The sequence below is a fragment of the Catharus ustulatus genome, chromosome 12 (genome assembly GCF_009819885.2).
Source record: "Catharus ustulatus isolate bCatUst1 chromosome 12, bCatUst1.pri.v2, whole genome shotgun sequence".
Taxonomy (NCBI): Eukaryota; Metazoa; Chordata; class Aves; order Passeriformes; family Turdidae; genus Catharus; species Catharus ustulatus.
In genome coordinates, this window is record NC_046232.1 from 8,685,187 (window position 1) to 8,706,994 (window position 21,808).

The 21,808-nt window shown below is 37.9% G+C and overlaps 1 protein-coding gene across 1 annotated transcript in view; it reads left to right on the forward strand.

Moving 5' to 3' along the window:
• The window catches only part of WDR72 (WD repeat domain 72), a 95,183-nt gene extending 90,985 nt beyond the window's left edge, over positions 1-4,198 (forward strand). The window contains exon 19 of the mRNA XM_042779679.1: positions 4,131-4,198. Coding sequence (XP_042635613.1) covers positions 4,131-4,186 — 56 coding nt within the window. The 3' untranslated portion in view covers positions 4,187-4,198. The remainder of the gene's footprint in view (positions 1-4,130) is intronic.
• Positions 4,199-21,808: the final 17,610 nt, after the last annotated feature.

A 21,808-nucleotide genomic window follows, 5' to 3' on the forward strand; every position in this document is an offset into this window, starting at 1 on the left:
TAGTAATAAACAATGAATTACTCTGGCTTTTGTTTCTGTCCATTCCTGCATTTTAAGACATCTTGTCTTATAGGTCTGAAAACCTCAGGAGATTTCACTACTGGTCTCACTGCTTTCCACTGAGAATTTGTGGCTTGGTTGTCATGGAGACATCGTATTTCTCCAAGAATTGCTCATATTGATCCGTGGACAGGCGTAAATGGCCAGGCGAATGTGAGGAGTAAAGGGGGTTGGGCAGTACTATAAAATGACCAGAGGTTATGGGTCGGAAATAAGCTCATAGCAAACACTTAGGTAAAGAGAAAGAAACAGTTTCATTTTGTTTCAGGATTTCGTTTTTGCACTTTATGCCATTGTCTTCTTTCACTATAGACTGAAAGAAACTTGTTAGTCACTTGTCATGTCAGATCTTTGGTGCTTGTCCTGACACAGCTGTCAGCCTTCCAGCTCTGTGCAGTTCAGGGACACACAACAAAGAGCTAGGAACATGAATTATTTATTGCTCCTTGTGCGGATGAAATTCTGTGATAAGAAATTAAGACACTTCTGACAGAAGTGCTTGTTTGAAAGGAAAGATTTGGTAACACAATACATTTACTTAAAGCTTACCATTTACTTTTAGTAGCAAACATTGAAACAATAATATGACATTCAGTTGGCTGTGATTTTCTCAGGTGCTTTAACTTGGAATCATGGAACCTGAGAATGCTTGGGAGGTCAGCATTTGGTTTGGTGAAACCTGTGACTTAAGAATCTCTCTCACACATATTTAAAGTCTGGGCAAACTAACAAATTTAATTTATAAGACTTTATTAATGAATCTATAAAGAGTCTCTTGTGCTTCACTTACAAGATGTTGTCATAGGTGCAAAAGTGATGTTAAGAAAGATATTTATTTTACTATCTCTTGTGATGGGGAAAAGGTGAAAATATGACAATACATGTGGAAGGAGTTCCAACTATTCCTAGAAAGGGTTCTTTATTACAATTTCTGCCTGATTCAGGAAGGCTGTAGAGCAGCCATTAACACATCTATGTGTACGTTGTGGTTTTTCGTGGTGAAAGGCACAGTGTCTTTCCTTGACACTAGAATGAGCTTTATTTTGAAAGTGATCTTTGTTATCAAAAATCACATGAAGCTTACTCTGTTTTACTTTCACATTTTCTGTGTCTGCACACGTTCTCAGTGCTCTGCACGTGGGCCACCAGCAAGTGTAGGAGGCAGATACTCAGATGAATAGCAGGAATCCGTTTGACTACCCAAGACACCAATCCAAGATTTACCTGTGATTTCTTGTGTTTAATGTGTGATCTGAGCTACTCTCAGATAGGTAATGAAACCCCTCAACCTGCACTTTTCTCTTGGATAATTCACAGTAAACACTTTTCACAAGTGATGGACACAGGTAAATATCAGACTGCAGTTTCTTGTCTAAGTGAAATGGATTTTAGTTTCTCCCTTCATGTGGCTACAGGCTGCCATTATCTGTGATAGTGGCTCATGTCTATTTTAGGCCCCACACAGAGGAGATGCTGGGCTTCTCTCCCAGATGCCTAATAGTAGGTTTGTCACTGCCATTTTCCCCCACATGCTGAGGACTACTCCTGTTTGATATGCAAAGCCTTGGCTTTTCAAACTTGTCTCTGCTCTGGCCTTGAACATAATAATCAGATAAGAATCGCAACAGTTTTCTGTAGAACTTGACTTTTAATCATATCAATCTCCCATAAAGAGTGCACTATCCCTTAAAGTGCTTCTTTCTTTAAATAAATATTCCCAGCAGTTTTCCATTTTATCAGACAAATTTTCCACATTTAAGGAAACTGAAAAAGAAGCTGAGATGTGTTTGTTAGTTAGACTTCTAGGTCTGAGCTATTCACCTGAGTTTTCTTGTACAAATAGCGGTGGAAAATTTACACCTACAGATGCAGATCCTCTTGTCCAAAGGGAGTTGCTTGAAATGGTTCCTAGGGGGATTGAAAATGCTCTGAATTTTGTAAGTCAAAATCTAAGAGGATTGAAGTGGGTCTAAACACAGCTTGAAGTATCTTAGCTTTCATATGTGGGGCAATCCCACTAAGGAAGGTTCTGCAAGTACAGCTCCTGGGGGAAAAAGGAATAGATTTGAGCTGAAGTCACAAGAAACCATGTAGACACAGATGTCTCTTCCCTCTTATTTTCCCCAAAAGACACATTGCAGTAGAATAGGAAATAGACTATTACTTCACTTGGTAATAGAGGGAAACTGAGCCTCACTAATGGAAGATTGAATTGGAAGCTGTAGATGGAAAGTGTAGTGTTTTCCATCTTTTGGATAGAAACCACGTAAGTGGTAAAACCCCTGTTTGCTTATGGCCTTAAGTATCAGACAATCTCTGCCTTAGTCTTGGCCTAGTCCCTTCTGCAGCTCATGATCTCTCCCATCCCTTCATTCCAAAACCATTGCATATATTAAAAATTCTTTCTGTTCAATTTTTCATTTTTTTTCAGGACAGAATGTAATTCTGGGTGCATAACAGATAATAGCAGTTTTCCCCAGTCTTGTTTAATTGCTTGTCCTATTTAGAGACCTTGGCACAAAGATGGCAAAGGTCTCTGTCTGTCCCTGAAATACAGGGTGTGAGAGATAGAACTGCAGCAAATAGAAATAAAAAAGTATGAAGAACAGCAGATTCTTATTAGCCACAGTGTGCTTAAAAATACAGCACTGAAAGTGTGACTATTTTGTTATCCGGCAAGTTATAATTACTGCATGAAATACTCACTTACTTGCTCCAAGTTCCATCCACTGAAGAGTGTTTTTAAAATCAGCATTGTGTCATCTCTACGGCTGTTGATCAGAACACAGGCAGAATGTAAAAATATATAATCAGTAAATTTCCAGGTATGAAGCACCCCAGAAAGAAATGATTTTCTGTGTTTGCATCCTCATGAGAAGCAGGAGGCAGTAAATGAGGACTGACCTGGGAATGGGGTGCTGCAGGCTGTTGCTGGTGAGGATGCATGAAGCAGGAAGATGCAATGTAGGGGCAGCCCACTGGTCACAGGCACTGATGGGCCTGGGGACTGTATATAAAATGTCAGTGCCCAGGAATTATTCCAGAAAGAAGTTCTGGAATTTCCAGCATAGGCATGGACAAATTCATCATAATTTCACTGCAGTCAATGTAGTGTCGTATCCTCTCAGTGTTCTGGGTTACTGGAATCGTGACTCATATGTTTTGGTTTGATTTGTGATTCTTTTTTTGCTTTCAGTTTTGTTGGGTTTTTTTAATAGCAAATTAAACTGTAAATTCAGAAGACTGCCTAATTGTCATCAAGAAAATGCATATGTCTCTGTGTCTATGATACAGATAGGCAGAAAGATCATAGATAATATGATAAATTCACAAAATATTCATTAGACTGGAATAAAATAATGCTCGCTGATTTCTCAGTATTCATATACTCATGGAAGATGTGGTGGTACCTGTTTGAGCAGTGTTTCTAGTGCAAGTAATAAAAATTCAGGTTGCAACATTAAAAATAATTTTACAATTAAAATTCAGATTGTAAATATTACTGTACATCAAATTAAAAGAAATCTTGAAGGTAAAAATTGTCATTGAAAGTTTTTATGTGGAATTCTAAAATGCCTTGAAAGGATTAAAATATAATATAACATGAATATAATATAACATTACTTCTGTTTATGGCTATTGTAGGATTATTTCTGCTAAGAGAAAATTTTTGTAGAGGAAACATAAAATCCTATGAGTTTAAGATAGATATTATCTTTCTGCTGATCCACTGGAGCGCTTTCCTCTAAAAGAAAAGAAAGGAAGAAGCAGAGTCTGTGCAGGAGAAGAGTTTAGAGGAATCCATACATCTCTTGGGCTGTTTCAGGTTCTGTATTGCTTCCTGTGCCATATCAGTCATAATGTGAACAGTCTTCTGGAGGTAGATTTCTGGATCTTTTAAAGTTAGTGTGAGGGTGCTGAAAAGTTACAAAAATTATAGTGTTTTACTCTATAAAAAGACTGTAAAATAACACATATTTTAGTAACAAAATGTCAGCTATTACCTCATATTGTAAATTCATTAAGCCTCAAATTGTAAATTATTAAGAAATCATTCATTTCTCTTGCAGATGACATGAAGCCACATCCCTGGATATCTAAGGTGTGCTCCTGTAAGGTGTGTTAGAAAAAACCCTCTGAGATGAAAGAATTAGAAGATGTAGAAGACAGCCAAGCAAGAGGACATATGTGGTGTGGTAGACATGAAATGCCTTTTTGTATTTATTATGGTACCTTTAACAATTCATTTTCAGAAGAAATACCTTCCACAAGATCAACTACTTTTGGCTGATTTATTGGCTTCAATTCATGTTTCCATTGCTAATAGATTTGCATTTGTATTCAACTAAATTTGAGTAGCTTTGATATAGAAGATACCAACTCTTCATTTTTAGAAGTCATTCACTTGTTTATGTAGTGATCTTTACAACTTTGCCATTAAACAATTATATAAATTTTAGTATTTTTTACATATGTCAAATTTTAATTTTTCTCTTTCTATCCTTCTGACTTTTCTTACCAATAGCATTTTAACACTCAGCAAAACCATATGCATTTCAAATAATTAGAAAATTAGTTTTCACTGAAAAGAGTAAAATTAATTCACAATTTGAATGAAACATAAAATATTTAGAAATAATTAAAATACAAAGAGTGTTCTGTGCACAGGAGAAAATTGGAAATTGCTGTCAAATCTGGTCATGTCTAGGATGCAAATTTTCCTTTCCCCAATAAACTGCCATTACCATCATCTGTAGAAATGCAGTACCAGTAGGGAACTGGAGAAGCCCATTGAGGTCCTCTTCTGAAATGATATACTTCACTGAATATTAACTTGTGCTCATTGGAAAAAGCAGCAATACCTTTTTTTTCCCTAAAAAATTATATTGTTGTATTTGTAGAATATATGCAGCTGATTCGACCCATTTATCACCTGATATTCTGTGGGACTTAAGCTTGTTTGACAAATAATGGCTGCTCAGAGCAGTAATCACTTTCTTTGTTGCCAGTAGTTGGAGTGCTACTGAAGGCAAAGGGTCTTGAGGGTGTTCCTTATGGATCTGTACCTCATGGTGGAAATGCTCATCTGATTGAGCCCTTCTAATTGTCACATTAGCTGTAAGATCCCTTAACTAGGAGAGTAGAGATTTTTCTTCAGTGTGGAAAGGTTCTCTGGCAATGAATCTCTTTTTTTCCTTATGGGAAATTGTCATGGCTGCAGGAGTGATAAAACCTGCTTTCTGTTGCCACAATATGGTTTGAATGAAGCAGACATGAAAACTTCTTCCTTCTGGTTTTTTATATCCCTTAATTCCACATCCCTCAGTGCAGTGCATGGTCTTCCAACACACTGGGTGAAGGAAGGGTATTGTGAAAAGTATTCCAATTTTTATTCAACTAAAGAATATGTAATTCAAATTTGCTGCAATCCAGAGAAGATAAAGATAATTAATGGTATTTTTTCTGGTGTATTTATACTTGCGCAACATAACTGAGAGCAGAACGTGTCTTTAGCTGACATATATCCTCCTCTTAAGTTTTGTGGCTGAATGAGAGTTGCAAACATCAAGAAGGTAAAAATAAAATTGTAACTGTATCCACAGGAACTCAGTAGCCCTACAGGAACCTTGCAGACAGTAGAACAAATTGCAAACAAAGGATTGACTCCCTTCTTTGCTCCTCTTCCATATAAACAGCCACATGCAGTTGTTGCAGGAGTCTCTTCCATGGACTTTTAAAAGTCTGTTCACAACAAGCATCATTGCTTTGATTCAGCATCTGCTCACTTGGGCCAGGATAACAAATCTTTTGAAAACTCTTTCATCTAGGTATTTCAAAAATGGATGTGTTCACCGAGGTCTCATAGCTCGAGGAATTGGCATTGTCCATAACACCCAGTACTGCTATAGTAGCAATTACATTTGTGCAACATGATATTTGATTGCTTGTCTTTAATTCTGCAAAGCAGTGCACATCAGCAGCCTGCCAATACAGCCAGCCCTCTGGAATGGTTTGTGCAGTGATGATCGGTGTTTGGCACATGCTTGTGCGTACTTTGTGCTAATTATCATTACAAGATCAGTAAGGTAAGGCAGGAACTTTTTATTAGGTACATTTATATCCCAGTAAAGCAAATATATTCCCCTTGTCTTCTGGATGCCTTTCAAACAACCAACTTTATAATATGTGCTCGCAATGAACTCACTCAGAAAAATCTTTTTGCAACAAAGTGACAAATTCAGAGCTGAATACACAAATACAGATGAACTTCCTGCAATAGTTTCTTGTATGCCAAACTGAAGAAGCACTTTATGAGTGTGGTCTGACGTACACTGCATTCATGCTTATGGAGATGGAGTTTACAAAAAAGTCTTAAGGCAATTAAGAATATATTTTTCTACTGTGTTACTCTGAAGGAATCCTGTCAAAAGGAATGCTAATATTTTTCAGTAGTTGCTTAAATTTTATATATGGGGAAAAAATTAATGAATACCTAAACTGCTTAAGGAATGTGGTGTTTTGTTTTGGCATGAATTTTTTCCCATACAGAAACCCAGGGCCCAATGACCTGTACAGCTCAAGGTGTGGTTTCACAGTCAAAGGGGATTTCTCCCCATTCCAGCCTCAGGCTTCTGTGTCTCCTCACTTCTGTTTGCACTACTGCTTTAGTGCCCAGGCTGTGCCAAGGCAAGCACTGGCCCCAGTGCAAAGACCAGAGGCGGAACAAGCAAACCAGAGTGGAAATGTGGACAGTTCACAAAAAATGAGCATGAAATTGAAGTTAAGTGTGCTGTGTGCAGATGTTTAACTTAAACGTAGACTTTAGGCTTTCACATCCTGTAAGCATTTTTTACATTATATGTATAATTCATTATATTATTAAAAAAAAAAAAAAAGACACTTACTGCTTTAGTATAAGATGAAATCAAAAGTCTTCAGCATCTCTTTTATTTGAGGGATTTAAAGTTTTCCAAATAACTAACACTTAGTCTGACTGGTCATGCTGAGTGGTCACTGACTTAGATTTCTGTCTGGTAACCTCCCTAAACTTTGAACTGTTCGTTTATTTCTCCAAATCCAAACATTATATTTTGAAATCTCTTGTGCCATTTACATATTTTAAATTTTAAATTGCAATAAACTGCTTCCATTTTGGAATTGTACTTTGTGGAGTAATGCTCTTCCCTAATCCAATGAAAGATGTTCTCAAAGCACATTGGCATGGAACTTGTTGAGATTCTGTATTTGAAATAGAGACACTTCAACAAAACCATGATGCAATGGGACTACAAGCTCCAAACAGCTGCAGATTAGCAAGGGAAATGGTTTTGCAAGTCTGACTGAGCTGAAGTGTTGAAAATTCAGAAAAGAAGAGGACAGTTCAGTTAGCAGCATTACCTCTGCCCAGGATTTTATTCCTTTTGAAAGACCAAGTTATCTGAAGGCAGACAGGACAGTGAGCTCCAGCACAAACCCCAAAGTCGTTGTGCTAATGCTGAGTAGCACTGTACCCACATCCATGATGGGGGATCTGTGGAGACAAAGTCCTGCTTCTTGTAATGGATATTTCCATTGTAATGAATTTTGCAGGCCATACTTCTTGGATGAGAAAAGGATGCAGCGGAATTTCAAGGACTGGTCTTCCCCTTTTTCCCTCCTCATTGAATATGTAGTCTGAACTGCTGGACAAAGATCTTAGCATTACTGTTAGCATTTGAGTTGAGGTATCATTTGAATTCATCGATCTCCAAACTGAAAATCCATCAATTTTACTTTTGGAGAAGTAGTTCTGAACTCACATGCAACATAAGATTCACACAATAACCTGAGATTGTCTTATTGGAGCTCATGAGCAGTTTGTTTCTTGAATGACACCTGCTGGAAAGTTTAAAGTGTGTCTGAGAGCTGTGCTGTGGGACAGAGGCACGTCTCGGCAGGAGCGCCTTCCCTGTCTTCTGATGGTTGTGCCTGTGATGGGTGAGTAGAAACAGAGCTGCCAAGGTGAGCCACTGTGAGTTGTTAAACAATGTGGAAGATTATGAAACTTAGCAAACATCTGTAAAGTTTTTTTAGAGCAGACTGCGCACGTGACAAAATTTCTTAGTACAAATTTAATTGCATTTATCTTTTTCCTTCGTGTATTTCAAGAAGGTTTTACTTCAGATTAGGGTTGTGCTGCCTGAATTTACATTGTACCATGCAAATATAGCAATAAAAACTGGTTTTCTTCCTCTGCAATACTCTTAATAAGATAGTTGTGAAAAATAGTCTCAGTGGAGTAAGTAGTATATGTAAGTAGTATATGTTGTTTCATCGAGTACATTAGTCCCTCTGGTTTTACATCAACTGGCAGATTTTATTTCTTTCTTTCCTTTTTTTTTGGCATTTGAAAACATAATACGCATCAGGAAAATATTAACAATGTCCAAAACTAGTAAAATAGTGATAATTTCCTTATTTATGCTTAAATTGTATCTAAATAATTTATGATCTTTTTGATAATATGGCTGTGAGGAAATCATACCCTAAATTATCATAAATTTTTCAAACAGAAGCTCAGGGTAGTAAAAGATCCTATTCTGTTTCAGAACTGTATTTTCTATCATGACACTGATCTGCAGACTTGCAGCTCTGACCAGTAAATGTAGCATACAGATTTTTGTTGTTTGTTTTGGTTTATAGTCTTCCTGCCATGTAGATGGCAGCAGCACTCAAGCCTTGAAATTCACTCCAGCTTTTTCTTGAGTTGTTAAAAAAAAACATGTTTAAGAATATTATTTGCTGAGACTGAACTGAAAGCCTGATTACTTTAAAGATGGATATCAGTTCAGTAACATGTGCCTCTAAAGAAGCTTTTAACTTTGTAATATCAGTGTTTAAAAGACAGTAAGTCATATCAGTCTGAATTAATGTAATTGCCACTATTAATTTTTTCTGCATTTTGATTTTTTTTCCATGTATATTAAATTTCTATAATTCTTCCTACTGCACTGGGTTGCAAGACACACAGGATATTTTTGAAAGTTCAAACTTGTATTTCCTTGCAGAATGAGCAACAGTCTGGGCAGGAAAGCTGTTGACTGTGGACATCCTTGTCAAAGATACAAAGAGGAAGGACAGATAAAGGTAGTGGGCTACACAGTGTAAGGTTTTGTGCTACAGGTTCTACTAATTACAGTGCTTTATAGAAAGCATCGTGAATTATCTGGAAAAAAAGCATTTTGAAGGTCGAAATATCTTTATCTTTGCATAGTGTAGAACTGTCTGCATAACATTTACTTTGGCTAAGAAGTAGAGAGATTTTGAAAGAGAAGCAACAAAACTGAGACCCAGAATCAAGGCTGTCCAGCAGTCTTAGTCTCTGCAGCATCAGCTGAAACCTCAGGGAGACTTTATGGGATCATCTCCAGGCCCTCAGAGATTAAAAGCAGGTGTTACACGTGTAACTGTGCACAGAGAGAAAGCTAGCACAAGAAAGCATAATGATGGTAGTGACTTGAACTAGAAAATATTGTTTAAATGCTGGGGGCAAACTGTAGTGTTATAGTGAGCTGTCATACAAAGTAGATCAGTACTAGCTCCCTCAATACTTCTAAACCAGCAGCAGCTGAAGAAGGAGATGAAATATCCAATGGACAGCACGTCTCATTCCACAGGATCCTGTCTGAGGTTGCATTGTGTGGGGGTTTAATCCACACTGACTATGGGATCAGTTAAAATAACTGGGAAAGTGGGCAGACTGTGGCACTGAGCCCCCCTCAGCCAACTGCCACAGCTGCAGATTTGGGCAGGTCTGTTCTAACCTTCTGCAGAAGCTGAGAAGAAAGGGGAGCTGATATCCCTCAACTGCCCTTGCTGTGTGGTGTGAAATAGCAACTATTGGCATTGGGGATCATCCAGCTGTTTGTCAGGCAGTCTGCAGAGGCCAGGATTCCACATGGATGGGTCTGTCACCACTTCACACTGCAATCAGTGGATGGGCTCTGACCTAACAATGCTCTAATGTCTAATGGGGCTATGACCAAAAACATGGTACAGATGTGATGATACATGTCCTGGAGTGACAGCACTCCTTAACTGCTGCCTCAGACAAAGAATTTACAAAGGGAAAGCAGAAATTCTTGGCTGATAAAATGTGTGACAACAGAAAAAGTAGATGAGTGATGAGAAAGGAGCAGCAACTGGACACATGTTGCATCAAAGCACTGGGGTAGGCAGCTTTTGTCTCTCCTACACTTGTTGAGTACAATGCCTTGGACATTGGTAATGGGAAAAGCACTTCTCTTCTTAAATGTCTTCCAGACTAATACATGCTGAGAGCAAATATATTTTTGCTGCTTTTAGGATATAGTTTGAAGATTTGATGGGTTTTACTTCTCACTTCATAGCATCCATTAAATCAATGCTAGATTTCATTCCATTGAGCATATATTTGTCAAAAAACTACTTCAAGGTCTCCCAAATCTACTTTTTCCCCCTGTATTTTCAAAATTATGCCACTGCTTAAGTAATAAAAAGTATCTTTTCACCTTCCCTCTACTTCACTGGTAGTATACTCAGTGTAGTTTTGGGAGAGTTCTATGCATTGCAATCAAGCATACATTTAGAATTTATATTAGTGCTGATTATTCATGACCTATAATGAAAATATATTTTAAAAGCTCCTAGGAATTTAAAATAACCATCACTGTGTAAGTGTAATGTCTGTGTAGTACATTGGAGCAGTTTTGTAAGGATATATAAAAGGATGGTCATGGTATTTTGTAAGTTAATACAAAAGCAAATTTCCATAATAAAATGTTGGTAAATTTTTGTTATCCCTGCCCAAACTTACTGAGCTTAAGCAGCAAAATCACCTGAGTAGTACAATATAAAAGCTCTTAGGACTACCAAACTGCCTTTCCTTAGAGATATTTTTGCAGAATCACTTTGGAGTATAACTGCTCCTTACTTGAGATTTGCAGCAATAACATTTCAAGCTTTTTAAAGAAGATGATAAATAATTTTAATGGATTGGATACTGAGAAAATATCAGAGAAGACATCACAAGCAAAGACTCATTTCAGGCATTTCTTATATTTGTTGCCTTGGTTATACGAAGTGACAGCCCAATGAATCACTGGGTGGTCTTTTGGTCTGATAATTTGAGTATTGTCCAAGCAATTAACAGGCAGGCAGCCAGTTGCAGCAGCCAGTGATTAAATTGCAGAGGTTCTTTGGTGGTTTCCATAAAGAAATCTCTGGAAAGAGTTAGATGGATCTACCACCTATCATATGATGAACATGTGTCCTCGCTGTGTACATGTTTATTCGACTAAATATTTAAGAATATTACCTCACTTGGAAAGAGTTGATATTTTAAAGACACTCCATGCTTTTGGTTTCTCCTGTACTAACCCTGTGTGAGGAGAATTTATGATACTGTTGGAGTAAACTTTAAACTTTGTGTTGGTGTTTTTTGTATGAGATTTTAGAAATGTCTTTCCTCATATCTTAAGTCACATGCCTGACTAACTGCATAAGTTCTTCACGTTTTATTCTAGATTTTTCATTTTAAAATGCCTTCTCTTATGTAAGTTCTTTAAGCACATATAATTGGTGTTAAATTTTTGCTTAGTCCATGGAACATGTAGCATCCTGTGTTACCCCTCTTAATCTATATATTCTAATCTCTGTTCCTGCTATTTGGCTGATTTTCCTTTGTGTGTGGGAAAAATCTATCTTTTTCCAGAATTCTGTGTTTTTCTTCCTCCCATGGTAGTCAGTGGTTAAACTTCCACAGAGAGAGACCAAGGTAAAAGCAGCAAAAAGGAAAAATAAGAAGAAATAAACTCTATTATCTAGAGTAAATATATCAGCATGGTCAAATTATGATTACACTGGCCTCCAAGCTGCACTCTGATCTTTTACGATAATTCTGAACAGTGCTCTGAAGGTGGGTGTAAATGTCAATACTCTGGGAAGACTGGGAATTTCTGGGAATTTGCATAGGATACATAGAGCCATAACTACAATCCTGGAGGTATTGGGTACGGTGCCCACGCTGATTTGGACACTGAGCTCTCTTGTGGCATTTCTGACAGGGGTATGGGATTGTAAAAGGAATGTCAGCAACATTAAGTTTTCTTTTGCATTTAGTCTTCCTCCAGAGGGTAATTTTTCTGGATTAGCTGGGAAAGTGCCCTTGCTGGCTAGCAGGAAGGAGAGGAGGTAGTTCTGTAAATTTTAATGCCTTTACAGCTTCTGTACTAAAAGACATTGGGAATAGCAGGGAAGCTTGCATGCCTTCCTCAGAGATTGACTCAGCTCCCTTCCACACAGAGGTTTTGCCAAGGTTTTAATAAAAGGAACCCCCACTGTAGATTACTCCTCTACTTATCCAGCAGCCAGTCCTGGACCACATCCTGCAGCAGTTTTTATTCAGCCAAAGCTGCTTCCAAAAGGGCTCAGGGGCATCTCTCGGTCAGCAGCAATCAGTGGGTTAATACAGCCTCACTTCTGCCTCCCTCAGATGTTCAGGAGAAGATAATGAGGCAGGGATAGAGCCTGCAGGTTAATGAGATACCCTAACTGGAGGACAGAAATCTGAGAGGAGCAACTGGGAAGCAGAAGAGGAAGGGAAAATGTGAGTTTCTTTATATTCAGGTGTTACTCAGTTGAGAGGATTGCTGGGGCAGGATTGTTTTCCAGTACTGTAAAGACCATTTGATCTGTTAGTGCCCTGCTGAAATTACTCATCTACCTGGCAAAAGCTATCTGCCTTTTACATTCCTGTTAAAATCAATACTGAACTACATTTGGAACTCTGTTATGCTAAAAAGAAGTGCCCCCCCAACCCTAAACAAAGCACCAAAATCTGAAGGTGCTCATGTTAGGATAAACACTGGAATCCCTCTAACAAATTCTAATCAGTGTGTGGGTAAGCATTGTTAGAAACATTCATCATGCATTTAAATAAAATCTATTAATAAAATGAATGAGTAGAACTTAGACAAGTATAGAGAGGGAATACAGTAAAACAAATGACCCTACTAAGGGAGCTGTTGTACTATGCTGTTTTGAATATCGTCATGAAAGCAGCTTACCTTTCAGCTGAGTCTTTTCAATAATCCTGGACTGTAAATGATGCAGCCATGTAAATAACTCTGACAATGGCACTTTGACCATATAATATGAAAAATAACTTGTTCTCTATAATCACATTGTCAAAAAATTCCTCCTTCTTATCAGTATGCGACCTCCTGCTACAGACAAGGAGAATACAGAACAATCTGCACAGTCTGCAGCGTTCAAGATACGATTCTTACTGTTATTATCAGCAATGACGATTATCTCTAAATGCTGAACAGTAAATCCAGACGAATAAATGGGAACATTTTTCCTAAGTGGTGTATAACAATACCTGACATTTATATAGCACCTTTCATCTGTAAGAATCCCAAAGTGCTTTACAAAGTCTGCTGGGATCACTTCAGCTACCACTGAAATGTAGCTATCTCTACAGTGAAATTCAACTTCTATTCCACACCACTGCCATTGCACAACGGTGTTTTTGAAAAAAGTGACAACCAAGTGAGATGCATTGAACTGTTCTTGTGAAAAGTATCATAAGGTCTTCTGTGGCAGTCCTTGGCTAAAACTTTGCAGTGGCAACCAGAAAAAAAAACAGCAGGTACTCATCTTTCTCTGCCCTCAGACACTTCCTTCCCAGCAAGAGCACTTCCATTCTGTTTCTGTTCTTACAACTATCAGTTGAAATGCTAACAATGAATTAAATTCTATTAATGAAATCACACCAGTAAACCTGGTGTCTGGAGTTATCCTTAGAAAGTAATAACAAAAATAAAATGCTTAAAATTTTATAGGACAAAAATGGGCGTAACTAATCTATAACTGTGCTTCTCTGACAACCTTGGTCTATTGAGCCCAACACTGTGAAATTAAGTACTGATCTATTTTTTCCTTATGAGGTATTTCTATTCTTTTTCATGGTTTTAGTACCATAGCTGTGTATTTATATGAGTAGGTATGACTCAATGTATGTTGACTCTAGAAACAGATGCTGTATCTGTACTGGCAAATTAGAGTGAAGTAGCATTCTCAGGTATGGAAAATTACATAAATTGATAAAATGATGGAACAATCTCCATGTTCTTGGCCTACAACAACTAATACACTCCTGATGACTGTGTCTGAGAGGAAGTGTTTGAACATGCCCATGCTTTTCTGGAGAGAAAAATAATTTTTCAATCAAACTTACGTACTTTCAGTTCTACTGGCAGTTGACTTTATTGCCAGGAAACTGTCTGAGAGTCACTGCTATTACAGATATATATACAAAGGGTATGCACAGGATGATGGAATGTATGTAAAGCATAGTATTTGTGCATTTCTGAATGTGATAAAATTCAGTATAAAAGTGGATTGAATCCTCTTCAAGAGAAATGCATGGTATGCAATATGAGTAATCTTGAAAGTGCTCTACCAATATTAATCAAATCATGGAGCTGGAAATACGTGTTCTTGCTAGAGATTCCTATTACATTTTCATCTCACAGAAGGATGGGAGCAAGCACAGCCAGGAGATCTGAGCCCTGCTAAATTTTGAAGAGCTTAGCTTTTGCTGCTGATATAGATTTGATCTCTCCAACTTGGGTTTATGTCTGTAATATGTCACTTTAAAAAAAATCAAGGTCCCATTTGGGTTCACTCCACTGCAGTGTTACTACTTTATCTTCTATTTCATCTCCTTTGTGGTCTTGGCTCTTCTTTGGCAAAATGTAAGTTCCTTTTCTTTTAAATCTGGAGAAACATTGTACATATGTCACCAGTGAACTACGGAGTGTGTGGGGAAATTAGCTAAGTAGGCAGAACCACGTTACTGCTGAGAATAGAGTGGTCGCTGCTCTTTCTCAGCTACGGACAAGAAAGAGAATCAAGAGTGTTTCAGAAGTTACTGACTTTTTGAAACTAAACTGTTATATTTCTTTAATGGCACAAATGCAGGTAAAATGATTCATATATTAAGAGATTAAATCTAATTTTCCTTCTCCTAAGAAGTTTCATTGTACTTTTGAAATAAACTGTTGAGTAAAGCCTGAAGAAATAGCCATAACTGTGAATCCACTATGAGGTATTCTAGTGGCATCTTAAGAATTTAGAGTGTGAATAGACTATCAGAGTCTATCCTGCATATAAATCCAGAAAATCCTGTGGCCAGAGAGACAAAATTATACATGCTTATGATGAATGTCTGGTTTATGAAACTTATATGTGAAGGTGTAAAATATCTCCTATTAGAGATACTAAATTAAAATGCTTACTAGGTTTTTAAAATGCATCAAAATTTAAAGTTGCAAATTTACATTAACAACATCACATTTATTTGCTGTGGCCCACTAGAACAGGCTTACTGATTCCAAAGTATTTTGAGTCAAGCCTTGTATCCATGTACAGCCTGTGTATGTGTAGGCATTTATTTATATGCACTACTGCATATCCCTTTTTTAATAGTGAACGTGAAGATTGCAGTTATATTAGGGAATGTCAGCTCTAGGACCGCAGAAAGAAAGGTTGTGGCAATGCTTAACTCTTCCCTCTGCACATACATATTGCACACCAATCTTTATGTGTATTAGCCCATGTCCATTCATCACCAATACTATTGCCTCATCAAACTCTTCTATACTTTTATATACACACATATGTTTAGCAGTCTTAGAAGTATTTTAAAGATAAGTGTGTCTCATTTTGGTCCTGACAATCAGACCACAACAACACAATTGATAGACTTGGCTTCACATTTGAAATGTTAACCCATTATGAAGCAGGTCTTAACAAACATGCCAACAAAAGATAGAAGAATCTTACCACTTATTTTTCCTGTCTTCAAAGACTTCATCTTTCAAGCTGAAATTTACAATGCTGCTTTATATATTTCATTATTATTTGACTACTGCATCTTCAGGAAAAGCCATATCCTCCTTAAATTTCCCAAGTTTTTTTCCTTTAGTTGACAGGCAGTTGCTAATCACATGTATAATACCCTGAGCAAATTTCAGGCCATAGGGGGATAGGATAGCTTCCTGCATATTTTAGCCTCTTCCATCCTTATTTTTTCCAGTTTCTATGACAGTCTGCTTGCATTTATGAATGAATCCTATGATGTGTATTGGCTGTGTTAAGAAAAGGCATCATGTGAATGTTAAGCCTTTAAACATAAATGGTGAATTTTAACTGAGGCTTTCAAATTCACACATTCATTCACATATGTTCTGTCTGCCCACTTTGAAGCTCTCAGCAAAGAATCTGCTGAGCACACAGTCAAATATTTATAGCAATCATAGGCAGGTAGGATAGGGCAGCATCTCTTCTCTGAATGCTGTGCTGCGTTTTGTTGGTGACATCTCTGCTGGTGAGCACAGGGGTATCAAAGTTTTTAGCTAATATATAACAATGACAAGAGAGCTCCAGGGAGATTCTTTTGAGAAGAATCATCCCCTCCTGTAACTGGATTCTGGGTTTTCAAGTGTTGGCATATGGATTTTACTCTCTGAGTTGCCTTAACAGAAAGCAAATTCCATAACTTCCTCTGCAAGGTGTGTTTGACTTTGCTGGAGGAAGAACGCTTGTTCAAAGCCAGCCCAGCAATCATCATTCATCACCCTGTCAGTCACACACAGATACCAAGGTACCTTCAACAAACGGTCTGTAGTGTAACCCCTAGGTTGGTTATTAGTGTTTCCCACAAAGTTCCAGTAGTCACAGGACATTTTTGAACTTTATGGGATTTATATTAACTCATAGCAATCTTTGCAAGGTTGCCAGAAGGTGTAAAGAAACTAATGATTAACCAGATTCTTCTTAGTAATTTAGAAATATTCACGAGTGCTGGTTCAAGTTGTTGCTACCAGCAGTGTATTGCCTGCAATGCTTGACTCCTGATACGAAGGAAGTCTTCTAAACTCGACACAATCTTACTTTTCCTTTTTTCATATTTTAATGTGCAAAATACTTCTGGTGTATCTCTGATAAAATTCATTTTCACCAGCTGCTGAAATATGTAAATCCTGCTGAAGACAGTCATCAACTGTGGAGTCCTGTGTCTAAACCAGATGCAGTAATGTCTTCAAAACTTGTAATCAAAACAATAATTTTCTAATAATGACAATACCTCTTACTTCATATCTGAGACCATATTAATTAATTTCAGGACTAGTTAATAGAATGTCATACTGTGTATATAAGTTACCTTAAACTAGATTTAGTCTTACTCTGAACTATAAGGAGAAGTCGAAAAACATTTAGACTTTGTTCAAACACTGTCTTGTGTACAATTCAGGAAAAAGTACCTATCTGATAACGACAGTACCACGTGCAGCTTTCCCAGAAAGGTTGTTTACTTAAGGCCTGAAGCAAGGGTCAGTTTTGAAGAAAACTTGACAACGACAATTTCTTACTTACCTTAACTAGCAGACAAAGCACAATAATAATAATGATGGGTGGTTGCATTCCAAGCATTTCACTCACCATTTGAAACACCACAGAGCAATTTATATTTATTTGTTTTTCACTGTCACCATAGTATTACACAGCTAGCTGGAATTTCAAAAGAAACGCAAGAAATAAAACATTCAGCTCTCAGAAAGAGCTACTGAACTGCCTGAACTCTGCTCATTCATCCACAGCAATGCTGGGTTTTTTTTCTGAGGCCCTGTGCTTAAGAATGGGAGGACCACACTCCTGACACTTCCTTGAATCACTCCTCTCTCTCCAGTATTGTCACATGCATGGGGCACTTTATGGAACTATAAATGAGATTCCTTTCTTTTTTTACCTAGAAAGGCTCTGCCAATCCTTTAGAGCAATTTTGCTTTTTAATCCATCCCACTCCTCCTCTTTTCCCAAGATCTAAACCCTTGTGTTCCTCTGCCTTTTGCAGCTTTTATTTAGCTCTCTGAATGTCTGAGGGATATGTGAGATTCTTTCCCCTCTGCTGACTGAGCGATACCAACACCAAACTGATTGCTCCACTGAAGCCTCACCACTGGCCTTATACAATGTACAAAGCTGTGAAATTTGCTGACTCCCAGAGATGCGCCTTATAGTCCGGTGCGCCTTATGGTCATGAAATTACTGTACTTTGCTTTTCAGTATGTTTTTTTCCCATATCAAATGCTAAAATCTTTCCATGGATGTTAAACATTTTTGTATGGAAAACTCGTGTGTCCGTCTGACTCACCCTCTGGTTTTGAGCTGTAGGTCAGTTTTTCCATGATGCCTTTTGAAAGATGGAGGTATCAGTTGAGCAAACCAGAGCAGGCAGTTTCCTGTAATCATCTATGCCATCATCTGTGCTGGATCATGGCAGCAGCTGATCAATAGAGGAGTATTTAAATATGTTAGAGCCTGAATCTGATATTCTACATGTTTAACTGCATAAACAGATCAATGGGACAGGATTGATCTCCATTGATATTTGGCAGTTTTCAAATACAATTAAACCACATTTGGAGTACTGAAAGCACTTGAAATAAACAACTAGGTACTATTTATAATTTAAAGAGCTACTCAAAAAATTTAATAGATCAAGTGGTTGTTTCAACAATGCCAGTGTCAAGGGAAAACTTGAAATCCATATGCTGTGTATAAATAGCAAACTGAAATTGATGGCAAACTGAAATTCAATGTGTTCTTTAGCAGATATTACTATATACAAATATTTCCGTATTTATGAGGTAAGGATATGCAATTAAATTGTCATTAACAGATACAGATGAATGATTATGTCTGAGCAGAATCTGGGACTGGAATTATTGGACATGCTGTTGATAAATCACATCCCTAAAACAGTGGAATTCAAGAGTTACTCAGCCAGTTTTTGGCTTTGGTGATCTCTGTTGGCTGTATTCTCTCTGTTTCTGACAAGTTTCCAGCAATTCCCTGGATTCCCTGTATGCTGACACTGAGAGCCTGACACCAGCATGTGTTCAGGCTACCATCAAAACCTGTTTGCTCAAGTAGTGACATTCTGGGAATGTCCTTGGGTTGCCTTTGGGGGTAATGTCGTTGTCACCAAAAAGGCACATCAGATAGCTAAAGGCTGCTCAGAGTGTTTGACTCATTGACATGCACAATACTGGTGGTCATAAAAAGAACCAGTGTCCAGAAGTTTCAAGACTGGCCAGTTCAAGAGAACCACACCAAAGCCAACCAGAACAGTCATTTTGGGCAATGAGATTTATTTTCCATTCTGGTCTCCCTCTGGGCAGTTTTACACAGGAACACAGGTGCAGTTGTAATAAAACCTATTGAGGAAGCTGAAGTCCTAGTCCAGAATATACAAGGTGATTAAGATGGTTACTTTCTAGAGAATTCTTTGCAAAGAAAGGCTTATGGTTCAAATCAATTTGAAATACATAAAGGAAACATGGATCATTAAGACTACCCTCAGCTATAAACTCAGAGCACTGCTGTAAACCCCAGGTTCTGTAAAGACACAGACTTGATTCATTACAAGGACACTGAATGTCAGCTCAGCAGTACATTTACCAGACACCTCCTGTGTGGGCATGGGGAAATGTAATTTTGCATTTTTACTGACACACAGCTAAACAGTATCAATGTGATTTTCTTTCACAAGCATTTTGAAAACAATCCTGTGGTTTTTTGCTAAATCCTTATCATGAAAGTTATTGAAAGTTATTTCTATGTATTCCAATTGCTTGATCCAGTGCCAGTGTAAAAATCAAGGACTTACTGGTGATATGGATTGTGAAGAGGACAATATAAGTTCTGTTTGCATGGGAAGGACTGGTTTAAACAATATGAAGACAGTGGGGCTTCCCAATATAGGCATGTCAGAGTGGGGACACTACAATCCTTGACTCTTCAAATTTTCCCAAACCCCTCCCAGCTCCAGGAGGGCTCTGAGTGTGCACAGGACTGTATACCCTTCTCCTGAAAGCACACATATACACACACTCAAGGGAACTGCTTTTTCTGTTAATGATATCAGCAGTGTTTCCAGCTGAGAGGCTGTTGCAGGGTGAGATTCAGAGGTTATATCCAGTATTCAACTCTGCATTGTTCCAATGGCCATGGTACATTCTGGTACTAATCTGTGCTGAAAGGAGCAACAGTGAAAACTGTACAGCTGAAATACTTTGGCATTTTACCTGAAGAGACATGGTGATGACTTATAGTACACCCTGAACAATTTTTCTTCTCTGTGCTTTATCTGGACCAATAAATGCTTATGCTTCTGGATGCAGGAAGAGCTGTTTGTTCTCCTCAGCTGACAACCCATTAAAAAGAAAATAAAGTAAACATATCAGAATTAGTCCCCTAAAGCTTCCATCAAGCCTTCTGCCATGAGCACTTTGCTGCTGTTTTTGTTTTTTTCCATTGCCAGCTTTTGGCACTCAGGGGCAATCTATCTTTGGGAGAGAGAGTAGAATCACTCTCCTTCCCCAGGATGTATGGTCCTAGAGCTAAAAATAGAGGCTATTCAGAACAATATCAGAGAGCTGCATAACAAATAAGTAGCCAAAATTGTTGAAAAAAATCTTCTTTGGGTGTCAAGCAGTGCAATACCCTTAAGAAAAATTACAAAACCTTACAGGAAGCTATTATGAGATAACTAATCAAAGTTATTTCCTTACCCCTTGCAGTAGTGGTCAGTTTAAATATGGAACCTGTGGCAGTTTCTCAGAGGAAATACCTCAATTTTGATGGTGTGTCCTAAAAACAGCATTCAAGTTTTCCTGTTTACCATCAGAAGGTAAAGAAGAAAGAATCATCCCCAGGATAAAAAAAATCCACAAGGTGCCATTTCATCTGAATTTTTCTGTAAGGACTGTCAAGCACTGGGCTTTAGGACCTACTGGAAATGCAAACTCTAACAGCTTTCAGGCAAGCCCTTGTTTTCAGCTGATCATTACCAGTTCTGACCTTTTAAATCTTCTGCTGCTAAGGGAGAATCTGGTCTTTACAGAAAAGCTGTTCTGTATTCTGTTCATAGACAATGGAGAACTTAACTATATTTACTGGTATTTAACATATGGAGCATATTTGCCTGGAAGGTAGATGAAATCTTCTGCATTTAAGATCAAATCAATTTGAATTTAAGGTCACATTTGCAGAAGTCAATGTTCTGTAAAACCAAAGAAGAGCTTAATTCAACTATTTTTTCTCTGTCAATCAACTACGTCGTTTCACACAGCGGAGTAGTGCAAGCCTTCCTCCTGCAAGGAATCCTTGCACACACAGACATTCAGACAGCTTCAGCAGGACTTGGATCTTCCTTGCCTGCGTGGAGCTGGGAGTGTTCAGGTCCAAGACAAGCTTCCTGTTATTAATTCTCACTCCCACAAAGAGTGTCAGTCATGCTGCTAAGACTCCTCACACAAGTATCTTACCTGCTTAAGGGGAGGCTCTCAGGACCAAACCTCTTTTCTTCTGATGAGATGTATCCAATTTGGCACATCTAATTCATGTGCTTCCAGGACTAAATGGAGAAAATAGGCTGATGTGATTTCAAGGTGAAAGTGTGTGTATCTTCATTCATAAGCAAGTGCTGCTGCTTCAAAGGGGAAGAGATTTGCAGGAATCAATGATCTGCAATATCTTTTTGCTTAAAGTGTAATTGCCATCTAAGAGCAATGAGGGATTTTGCTGCTGCAGAGGTCTGGGAAACACAAGCCCAAAATACAACTTTCTGGTTGGGAGATTTCTAATATTGGAACAT